This window comes from Xyrauchen texanus, chromosome 41 (assembly GCF_025860055.1).
Source record: "Xyrauchen texanus isolate HMW12.3.18 chromosome 41, RBS_HiC_50CHRs, whole genome shotgun sequence".
NCBI lineage: Eukaryota > Metazoa > Chordata > Actinopteri > Cypriniformes > Catostomidae > Xyrauchen > Xyrauchen texanus.
The window spans coordinates 3,855,142-3,868,024 of record NC_068316.1 but is presented as its reverse complement, the minus strand read 5'-3'; the positions used below and the strand labels follow the sequence as shown (position 1 = coordinate 3,868,024).

General features: G+C 36.1%; 2 gene segments (V, D, J or C); one reads left to right on the top strand and one right to left on the bottom strand.

The window, feature by feature from the left end:
- LOC127634236 (immunoglobulin kappa constant-like) overlaps positions 1-12,883 on the bottom strand; it is a 119,289-nt gene that overhangs the window by 30,988 nt on the left and 75,418 nt on the right.
- Positions 7,568-12,883, top strand: part of LOC127634223 (Ig kappa chain V-III region MOPC 63-like) — an 84,044-nt gene continuing 78,728 nt past the window's right edge. Inside the window, 2 exon segments of the V gene segment in view lie at positions 7,568-7,655; positions 7,781-8,083. Coding sequence covers positions 7,607-7,655; positions 7,781-8,083 — 352 coding nt within the window.

Genomic DNA, 12,883 nt, shown 5'->3' with positions numbered 1-12,883 from the left:
GAACCAGACCGACCATTCTCAAGTTATTTCAATTCACCTAAAATATTTATGCAAAACAGATAATATAATTTTTTATGAATATTATTGCATTAAAATACAAAATAGGAGCAGTTTCACTAATGTTTTCTGACTTATAAACATGCAGGAGATACATATTTCAAAATATGTTAATAAATACAACATTTACTGAAAACACTGTGTCTGACGCAGAGTTTCCTAATACAGGCTACAGTCTTGTTTTATAATGTCTCTACAGGTGTTTTCACGGTCTATTGAGTGAAATGTATTTTAAAATGTGAGCTAAAGTCCTGATCTAATAAATGACCCAAATTAATGTAAAAAAAAACCAATAATAAATATATAAAACTCCCACAGACTTAACATTGAGAAGGGATCAGTGGGATCATATCTCTGTATCACAAGGTTAAAGAGATTTCAAGTTTGGCACCTTTAATATTACTTGACACACTTTTCAGGCTAGCAAGCAGCCACTAAGAATCAGCTGGGCAACTGCCTATTCACGCCATAGCAACCATCCAGAGCACCCTATAAAAGAATAGCAACACTCAAATCTCAGCACCAGAACGTCTAAAAGAGATGGGGATGGGCTATTTTTGAGTCAGGCTAGCATGCAGCCTGTAATGATAGTAAGTTTATTTCATCTAGTAATGGCAACTTTACCTGAGTTGATGTTGGCACAGTGCAAGGGGTGGAGTCAGTCTATCCAGGATGGCAGTGTATTCATTCAACAAGTTGATTTCCCCGTCAAGTCATATTGTGGAGTTATTATTGAACCTATAAAGACAACAAAACACAGCCTTTCCTTGGCAAATGCCTAGCAAACATTAGGTGGGTCAGTCAGCATAGAGACTGATCATAAACCATTGATTCCATTGTTCACAAAGCCTCTTAATGATCTCCAGTTGAATATCCAAAGAATGATGATAAAACTGCAATGATATGCTCTGACTGTGTCTTACACACCAGGAAAGCTAATGTACACAGCAGGTACCTTATATCGGGCAGTGGACCTAACAGCATCTCCTAATGAAAAGTTAAAGGAGGACATCCAAGCATATGTGGACATGGACACACAAGCATTACCTGTTCCTGATACGAAGATGCAAATGGTACGCAAACAAACGGAGAAGGATGAAACACTGACACAAGTGAAACGCGTCATAGCTAATGGTTGGCCTGACGTAAAACAAGACTGTGGTGCAGAAGTTAAAGAATACTGGAACCGCAGAGGCGAACTGTCTGTGAATGATGGCATGGTATACAAAGGTAATAAAATAGTCATCGCGAAAAGCACAAGACAAGAGATGTTGAAATACATGAAGGGTATCTCGGGATTGAAAAGTGTAAGTAAAGAGCATGAGTGATCACTTGAAAGACCACATCAAAAAGTGGGTGTGGATCTCTTTACATGTCATGGTAAAGACTACCTCTTCATCACTGACTACTTCTCAATGTAATCATAAGTGTGTGTTTTAAGCACAAGAACAGCAGAAAATGTAACCTCATGCATGAAGTCTGTTTACGCTAGACATGGTGTGCCAACTGAAGTTTTCACAGACAATGGCTCTCAGTTTGCCAATGCCAGTTTCAGAGCATTTTAAAAGACTGGGATTTTATACACATCACATCCAGTCCACATTTTGGGTGAAGCAAGTCCCCAATTTTGAGTGTGCTTTTCTAGACCAAGTACCTTGTTTCTCTTGCGAGATCTGGTAAGAGTGCAACTGGTATATCACCCACCCTTATCTCAGAGGACTGTCATTTTAACAAGAACATTATTAACTGTTCTTTTATTTCGATCTAATCGCTTACCTTTTGGAATGGAGACTGCAGAATGCCGGTACCAGTAAAAAACGGTTTCTACTCAAAATGAAAAACATATAGTTTTTAGTCCTTGGTTTCTAAGTCAGTGAGTTAAATGGCACAGGACCATCATGAATATTAGGCTGACAGTTGTATAAGCTGTTTGAGATACTTTGCATGTCTTTCCATGATCAGCACATGCTTCAGTGATCTGAGAGTGTTTATAGTGCTGTGAGTTTAACACTTCCTCACTGAGATCTTCTCTTCATTATAACTGAACGTATAACAACAAGAATGACTTTCACCTGCGTCTGTTTTTGGACACTCACATTGTTTGCTCAAGGTTGGAGTAGTCTTTCATTTTTAAATAGTAGTTAATTTGTTTGTCAAAGATGCATTTGTCAATAAAAAAGTCTTTTTAAGTGTTCTTGTGTCTTTAAGGGTGTTTAGGACAGATCACAGTTACTCAGAGTCCTTCAATAACAGCTCAACCAGGACCAGAAGTTCAAATAAACTGTAAAACCAGCAGTAACGTGTACTTGGATATCAACCTCGGCTACCGCTTAAACTGGTACTTACAGAAACCTGGAGAAGCTCCTAAACTTGTTGTTTATCGAGCCAACAAACTGCAGTCTGGAACTCCATCTAGATTCAGTGGCAGTGGATCTAATAGTGATTTCACTCTGACCATCAGTGGAGTCCAGACTGAAGATGCAGGACATTATTACTGTCTGAGTATCCATTACATCGACAGTAAAGATGTGTTCACACAGTGATAAAGAGTCGTACAAAAACCTCCTTCAGTCAGACTGCAGCTGCTCACACACACACACACACACACACACACACACACACACTCACGTGGTGTAAAAGGAAATAATTAATTTATTAATCACACAAGTATATTTTTTTATGAGATTATGATTATTCATGTAATTTATCTTCCACTGTCACCTCCAATTCTTCATCAGATTAAAGTTTTCAGACAGTTTGTTATAAAATCCAAATCAATCCTCGAAATTGACGAATCCCTCCATTCAGCAGAAGTGAAACTGGTGTGTTCCAGTTCAGATCATTTACCAATCAAACAGTGAATCTGAGAGTGTGAAAATCACATTTGCATTGTCAGTGTGGAATTATTGTGTTTCTCTCAGAATAGATCAGATCTGTCTCCAGTGACCATGTTCAAACCACAAGAGGATTCATTTAGTTTTACCAGTAAATGCATCTGTTCAGGACTGTTCCTGTGAAAAAGGGGACACACATCAACAGGTTAAGTCAAATGTAACTTCAGAAGCTTTATTGAATGTAACACAACACATTGAAAGATCACACAGTGAATCGACTCTTTCAGTATTCAGTTGTAAATCACTGGAGCTGCGAGACACTCAGATACGCTCATCTTCAGGAGAAACATCATCATTCAACGCTCTTAACAGCGACTCTTGTGGAACGAGACCTGATGAAGATCTCCATTATGAGTTACTCTGCAGACAAACACCTCTGACTCTTCCCAGCATGCTTTGCTGAGGGTCAGGCCACTATTCCTCCTGTAGCGACCATCCTGGTCCCTCTCAGCACTGGTCAGTACCCCCTCTGAGACCTCTGACCCATCCAGTGTCCAGCTCAGCAGCGCCCCCTGTAGTTAAGAGCTGAGCAGACAGATCAGTGCGGTTGAGTCTCCAAAGATCTTTGTGCAAATTCTCTGACTGATGTGCCCATTGCCCTTTGAGATGACCTCTGACCTTTCCCATCATAGATACTTTATTGATGTTTGCTCAGTTGTCGTGATTATTTATTATCAATTAAAACAGGCTTCAGAGTAATGAATCATTTCACATTTAGATTCACACTTCTTAATTTAGACTCATATGACTAAAGACTGAAGATGTAATGATAAAATGAGGAAATTTTGTCAAGATTACTGTAAAACAACACTGAAACAGCACAAAAAAAACAAGAAAACCATTAATTGTTTATTTATTTCTATGTGTGTGTGTGTGTGTGTGTGTGTGTGTGTGTGTGTGTGTGTGTGTGTGTGTGTGTAATTGCCTTTCTTGCTTTTATCAGATTTTCTTCTATTGAAGCACAAGATGCTCTTAAGGCGGGTGCACACTGTACGATTTATAGTAGGCCTTTTTGATAGTTGCTTGTCAGATTGTATGATATGAACACATTGATATCACCATGGCACACTGTGCGACATTATGTCGGACTGCATGATGTTCATCGTAGCCGAATGTTGTCCTAATCGTCGAGATCAGTGAACGTGACTCATGTTACGGGAGTGTTGCAGAATAGAAGCGAAACGTCGAAATTTGCCCACCACAGAGGAGCATTTCTTCTTTCTCTCTGAAAGTCCGAACATCAGCATTTCTATTGCTCCATTACCACTCCACCATGAGAATAGGCTAACATTTACAAGAAAGATGGATTTTGTCAAATAGGCCTATAATAAGCCTGATCACAAATACAGAAAATGACAGATGTTGAGAATGAACGTGAGTGCGGGAGGTAGCCGACAGGAATAATGAAGATTCATTGTGGAAATGAAAAGACTTCTTGTCTGAAAAATGACAAACTTCACCATTCACATTGGAGAAAACAAAAAAGGTGCATTATAGTACGTCTATTTCCTCCTTTAGATAAGAAACCTATCGGCCACGCAAAATGTAGAAAATTCATAAAGGCTGATAATATATCATGCTTGCAAATTCCCTATAGATGATGCACAAACTTAACGTAGATTTCTATTATTGTATCCAACTGCATTTGCTGATTTGCATTAAAACATACCATAAATACTTAACACAATAATTTGCTCAATCTTTCAATTTATTTCATTTATTGTTTATTATTTGTAAATAAAATTGGATTGGCATGAATCTTAAAGAAGTTTACAGATGTTTAAAGTAACTGTATTAAAAGTAAAATATTAGCCTAATTAAAATAATGTCAGTAAAGAAAATATGATAAATGTAGAGAAAAAAAACATGAAAATGCAATCATTTATTTATTTTCGTTTTGTAGCCTAAGATCTGTATTTATTTAATTCAGGGAATAATGCTTTCATATTTCTTAACATGTTACACTTTTCTCAAAGTATTTTCTGCTTATTTATTTATAAAATCTTTTTATATAAAATGAAAAGAAGAAAAAACATTGAAAGTGCTTGAGTAGAGTGATAACTGGGCACAAATGTTGCTATGGTGGTGCAAACGCGGAGCAGGTTCCTTTCTAAGTGATTTAGGGTGCGAGAGAGGAGCGAAAATCTCATCTGGCCATCGTAATAGCATTCACAATATACGGCTACGATGCTAAATTTCAGACAATGCCCAAACTTCGTCAGAGGCTGAAGATCATCGCAAAGACTGTGAAAATGTCCCACTGAACGTTGTAAGATCGCCGATTTTGCCCTGCGACGAGAGAAATCCTTTAGGGCTGTCGAAAGTTGTCTCAAACGACAGAATAGTGGCCAAAATTGTACAATGTTCACCCGCCTTTAGACACATTGTCAAATCATCAGATTTTACACAAACATTTGGAGTTCATGTCAGTTTGAGTGCATGCTGTCATTAGTGTATATGTCAGAAACTGTGTTTATCTTTCAATTCACCTCAAATATTTATAAAGATAAAAAAATATATATTTATATTATTGTATTTAAAATAGAAACTTTTCTCAATTGTTCTCAGACTTTTGGACTCCACTGTACGACTGTAAGTAAAACTTCTAAATATATTGTTACATTTACTCACTATATTATATGTACTATATGTTTGACTTCCCTAATTTGACTTCATGATCTTGTTTCATAATGTCTCTGCAGGTGTTTTCATGCTTCATTGAGTGAAGATTATTTATAAAATGTGAGAGAAAGTCCTGATCTAACTAATGACACAAATAATATCAATAAATCAACTTTTAAACAAAGACAGGAAACTTCAAATAATGTATTATTTTATAAGTTTATTGAATTTTGACAAGAGAAATCTGAAAGACAAAAGCACACATATACTTGTGTGAATAGAAGTCACTGTTAGTCTCCATGTGAGACATGAGTGAGAAGAGCAGAAGAGAATCCAGAGGATCTACTCAGAACACTGATCTCTCCTCACTTCTCCAGTGACTGACAGCTGCTCTTTCTGTTTGGCCTCACAGCTCACTGTGACCGCCTTCATCCACTCGTCCTGAGAGAGAGTCAGACTGCTGCTCCAGCTGTACAGACCGCCCTTCTCCAGGACCCCAGCACTGCTCTTCTCAGACCTGCTGCTCCCGTCCACCTTCCAGCTCAGGCTCCAGTCTGAGGGGAAGCCCTTGTTGGCCACACACATCAGTGTTGCTGTGTTCTTTGTGGAAATCTCTTCACTGGAGGGCGGCAGGACGCTCACTTTAGGACAGTGATGCCTGACAAATACACAATAGACAACTTCAAAAGAAGAAAAGATTTCTTTCTCCAGATTGAAACTAAATCAATTACATTAGTCAATTATATATTTTGAAGATCTTTAAAGATATCATTGAAAACTTTCAACATTAAACTGCAAGTTTGTTTCTTCATGTTGATCTGTTCAATCATATAAAGAACAATTTATTTCCCCAAAGACTCTGAATGACCAAAATGATGAAATGATGAATAAAGTTCACATATCTTTATATGTTTGCAGTTTGACTTACACAAAAGTTCAAGAATATTTTCCTTCATAAATTTCTCTTTCTACATTAAGAAATAACTATGAAAAGACATTGCCCAACCTCAAGAGAATAGAAAAGAAAATTCTGTACAATGATGAACTTTTAACAGTTCATTTGGTGAAAGAATTCCTCCAGTAAAACTTTATATGTTACATATTACATTAAGAAACATTTCATATTGAAGGAGCATTTTTATGAACTCTTGATAATGTTCGTCATTTAAACACAGAGTCATTTAACATCTCCAAAAACTGAATAACATCTCACTTCTGTACCAGCAACAAATTCACATGTGCTGACAAAGTGTAAATTAAGTGTCTTTAAAGTTCACCTTCATTTCTGGAAAAACAGCCAAATTATTCAATCTGTCTAATCAGATATTATTAATAAATAATGAAATATAAATCAAAAAAGTGAGAGAAATCACTGAACTCATATGTGTGTCAGTTCAACATAAAACTGACACATTCCACATTATAAAAACACATAAAACATTAAAATGATGATTTGATGATTTACTTACTGCCAACATCCAGTCTGGTGCCGCTGCCGAAAGTCGACCACAGTGATACAAACTAATAGAACAGCTGCACAAAAACCTCTGACGCTTCACTAACTGCACTTTAAACACATGATCACAAACACATCTTTACACAACACACATTCAAACATGATTCATTTCATATTGTCATCAACTACTGTTTCAAAAATACAATAAAAACATACATATTACATTCATAATTATATACAACATGTTTATTACAATGTAATAACTCCTCTATAACACATTTGATTTAGTTTGATCTACTGAATGCTCATGAGATTTCCACAATGAACAAAAATCATTAGAATTTCAACCAATTGTAATTATTAACTAAAAGATAAAGATTGAAATGTATGAATGTAATTTGACATGTAATTGTTTCTTATTTCTGCTGTTCTCCTGTAACGCTCACATTTTCTGCTGAGAGGAAACAGTTTTGAATGTCCCGCCCCTCTGATTAAAGCACAATATCAGACTGTCTGTTAGTCAGGACTGTCAAACCAACATCACTGTTCCTTCAGTTCTCACTCATTCACAGTAAAGATGACAGCACACGCTCTCATTATCTGCTCTCTACTGCTTTTCATTGCTGGTGAGAATCTGTTTCAGTGCATTTCACTAATATAAACTCAATTTAACTGTAGAAAGTTTTTGTATTATTATTATTGTGTCAAAAATCTCTTGTGAAATAATACTTTATTTTATTTTGTGTTTCAGAGTGTAATGGACAGTACACGGTCACTCAGAGTCCCTCAATAACAGCTCAACCAGGACAACAAGTTCAAATAAACTGTAAAACCAGCAGTGCAGTGTATAATGGTAATTATTTGCACTGGTACTTACAGAAACCTGGAGAAGCTCCTAAACTCCTCATATATTATACAAGCACCCTCCAGACTGGAACTCCATCTAGATTCAGTGGCAGTGGATCTAATAGTGATTTCACTCTGACCATCAGTGGAGTCCAGACTGAAGATGAAGGACATTATTACTGTCAGAGTTATCACAGTGGTCCAGTGTTCACACAGTGATAAAGAGTCGTACAAAAACCTCCTTCAGTGAAAGAGGAACTACTGATACAGAAACAGTTTCTCTGAATGTTTCATTATAAATTGACATGGACACAAAGTTTTAGATTTTGATATTTCACACTCAACACTACATATGAAACTGGAGGACACATTTTATTATAAAGGTCAATTCAGTCATTTTTGGTTGATAATTTACTGGCTGATATGACACTAGTCTTAAACTTTACTGACACCTATCCATGTGAATACAGCATCATGCAAACATAAAACATTTGTTTTCACAGATGTCATATTTGAATGTAATTCATCACTTTAAACATTTGACTTGTTTCACCCCCTCAATTGGACAGACTCATATAAAGTGAGAGGTGATGTCACATACATGTTGTTCAGGTATTCAAATAGATTCATCTAGTGCTGGAGTCTCTTGTTTGATGGAGTGTGTGTGTTGATAAAGTGATTTTTCACGAGTGTTTTTAAGACAAGACTTGAGGAGAGTCGAGAGCACAGATATCAAAACTAACTCTAATAGAGAGACAATTCTTCTTCAAGACACTCGACTCCTCATTTCTGAAAATGGAAAAACACATCCAACAGAATAAAGAAGAGTCTCCCTCCCTCTTTCTTTCTATTCTTCTTCTTTTTAACACACAATCACACACTTTCCTTCAATACACTCAGTCACACAGCACAATTTCACTCAATGTCAAAGAACTACAATTCAGTTCACAGTCAAACACTTCTTCCTCTCTCCATGGAAAGACACAAACTGAAGTCTCTCAGTAATCTGTATGTGGAGGGGACGTGGTCGTGTGTCTGTCATTGTGGAGAGAGGAAGTGGTAAGAGCATCACCTGGTGAGGACTGTCTCTAAACTCTTGTGTCTTATTTCAGTGAGACGGGCTTTAAAAGACCCGATGAACATCTGACCGGAAGAGAGAGTTTGAGTCACACATACAAGCACACGCACAGTGGAGAAACTGAAACACAAAATAAAACTTCTGTTTCTCCATTCAGCAGCAGGTCACTGTAAATAAAGAAATGTATGAAGACTTGATGTTGAATAGAAGGACCACACTTGATCAGGAGACTTTAATCGTCATTAATGAGCATCGATCAGAACACTGCAGGACATTAAATCACGACTTCTTCAAAATCCTGATGAAGACTGAACTTTGATGTCTTTTCTGTGATGAATCATAAAAGCAGGAAAAAACAAGTATGGATGGAAAAGAGGCTTGTTGCTGTATTTATTGATCTGTGTTTAATACTGAGAGAAACAGTTCATATTCAACAGTTCATAACATATTCATATTTAATAATTGTGATGTAATTAGTTTCAATAATAATTGATGTCAAAATCTTCCATGAGTTTATTCATTTATTTTGGATTTTAACGGCCTGACCTGAGAGACAAATAACCCAGCGTACATCTTTGATCTGGAAGCACATATACATCACAGATCTAACAGGAATTAAATTCATATAAAACTTGATTCAATGCAACCTAACACAAACGTTCAAACAACCATTGAATATTGATCATATATTTGCATATCACTGAACAGAGTACAGAACAGATCATTACAAATGTGAAACCAGTACAGAGAGTTAATTAATAAACAAAATGATTTATAAAATATATTTAAAATGACTCACATGAGATAAAGACTCCAGGATTCAGTCTTCAGTTTTATTTGACATGGAGCCGTTTGCTTCATGAGTTCATGTTGAGATCATATGATCAGCTGAATATTACTCAATAATAATCTGTAATTAAATGTTTCGAATGTTACTTGCAGAATAAATTGATCAGCACGGACTGTGAATAGCAGATTTCTTCAACAACATCAGAAACTGAGAACTTTTGCTTTTGTGTGATGCTGAATCTAAACCGGTGTCAGAACAATATCAATATAAATATTAATATTACTGAGTGCACTTTTCAAATTCTCTTCATTTATTAAAAGGCATTTGTTTCATTTTATTCTTAAGTCAGTTTATTACATGAATATCTTTTTTCCAGGTTGAAGATTACACTTTGAACTTTGACCTTTTCCATCATGGAGGGCAGAGTGACGTTTCTACTCTTGTTTCTCATAGTGTTGATGTTCTCTATCATTATGAGGACTTTCCATAGACATAATGATTTTTATACTGTATGATCTATATATATATATATATATATATATACACCCCTAAACCTCACAGAACACTTTCTGCATTTTACATTTTCAATAAAACATTGTTAATTATGATTATTAAGTGATTTAATTATAGGGACACTAGAAATGTCCTCATAAATCACATTTATAGCAGAATAACCTTGTAATTACCAGTTTGTAACTTAAAAAATTGTCCTCGTAAATCACATAAACATGCACACACACACACACACACACACACACACACACACACACACACACACACACACACACACACACATATATACACACACACACACATATACACACACACACACCTGTCAGAATCAAAAAATACATTTTAACAAGGAATTAACACCAGTTATGTTGATGCTCATCAGTATTTTAGAAGATAATCATTAGATATTGTGTTGATATGATCATAATGTTCTCGTTACTTTCTGTCCATCATTGAATTTAACACCTGATTCCAGATGCTGCGTTCAGTCACTGAACTTGATTTCACATCAGACATTTTTCATCCCTGTTCAATCAATGACTGAGCTGCTTCACTGTGGCACAGAACAGGCCAAAGACACAAAATGACAGAGACGCTGCATGAGTTTTATTTTTCAGAAGTCTGCCCTCTTGTGACAACTGTGCGCCCCTGCACCCATATATTGAGCACCAGTGTTGGACGAAGTACACATACCATGTACTTGAGTTAAAGTAAAGATACTCAAGGTAAAATATTACTCAAGTAAAAGTAGAAGTGCTGCCTTTAAACATTCACTTGAGTAAAAGTACAAAAGTATTTGCCTTCAAATGTACTTAAGTATCCAAGTACTATGATTTTTTATGGCCATAATGTCCTATTATAATTTGTCAAAAGTCTCTTGCTTAACTCAGTCTACATGAAGACTAATGACACTCTTGGCACATCAATCTATTAATAAAATGACGTTAATTAGTCAGATGTATATATATATATATATATATATATATATATATATATATATATATATATATATATATATATTTAATTGAATACATTTTTGTGTGTTTAATTTTGGAGGGAAGGGACTGTTCCCATAAGGTATAATACATTTACAGTATTTACTGCATATATTTTTCTCAAGTGTCTATGGTCATAATTATTAACATCCTAATGTTATGATACATTCACATAAACCTGCACAACGCCATTAAATATATATATATATATATATATATATATATATATATACACACGCACACACGCACACACATGCACACATATATATATATACACACACACACACGCACGCGCACACACACATATATATATATATATATATATATTCTATGTTATGGGAGCAGCCAATTTCCCTCCAAAATTAAACACAAAAACGTATTAATGCAGTGTTTCTGCTAATCCCCAGAAAAAAAATGCTATTATATGCAAGTCATTTTAGTGTCAACATAATAAGCAATGTACATTATGCGTCAATATTTACCGATAATTGCTGCAATAATAGCTGCTGCTCTCTGCCCCGCTTAAAATCATTGGCAACGCAATTTGTTTGGAACTATTGAGAGCTGCGCGAATCACGTGACCGCGCGGCAGCGAGATCACTGTCGCAACCGTCTATGTTCGCAACTCTCATATTTAACGGCTCTGGGGTGCGTTTCCCATACAACGACGTAACTTGCTGCTCCACTACCGTAGTACGATGCACTGTTGAATAAATCAACTTGCTAGTCACGACTGTTTCCCGAAACCGTATTGTCGCAAATTGGTTGTTCAACCATGTTGGTTAATGATGTCACACATGTGGTGGAGTAAAAACTACTTTTAATGAATCTGTTTGCGATCGAATTAATGCTAGATGTTTTGCTATAAATTACGGACATGTCATCTGAGGACTATCTCATATTTTTCTCAGTTATTTGCTTTATTTCCAGATTCAATCATAGGCTCGTTCTTACGCACTAGAGCACGTTCACGCATGCGCACTCTTCAAAAACGGTGCTTTAAATCTATTGACAAACTAAAAGACATAAAGGACATTTGTATGTCTTCTAAATAAAAGATACTGATTGTACTGAATGTCATCTTGCTTATTTGGCTCAAGATAATAATTTAAGCCCACATGTTATAATAACCAGAAACTCTGCTTCTGACCACAGGTCGAGAGCTGTCGTTCCAACCACACAATTCTGCGATGCTGTTTGCGAATGTTCGTTGGAACGCTGGTTTCGGGAAACACCGACTCGTTGAACTATGATGATAACGACGGAACTTGCGACCATAGTTGGCTAACGATGCTTTTGGGAAACGCACCCCTGGTTCGCGCTTAGTAGATGCCGCCAAGACAAGTTCAAAACAAAGCGCGCACGCTGTACTGTGATTGGTGGCTCGTTTGAACAGTTACGTTTTTATCCACTCATAAATAAAAGGAACGACTGATTTTGAAAATGTAGTAGAGTAAAAAGTAAGATATTTGACTTTGAAATGTAGTGGAGTTTAAGTAAAAGTCTCCCCAAATTTAAATACTTCAGTAAAGTACAGATACGCAAAAAAAGCTACTTAAGTACAGTAACGAATTACATTTACTTCGTTACTGTCCACCACTGTTGAGCACAAGCATTATGTGATTATATTAT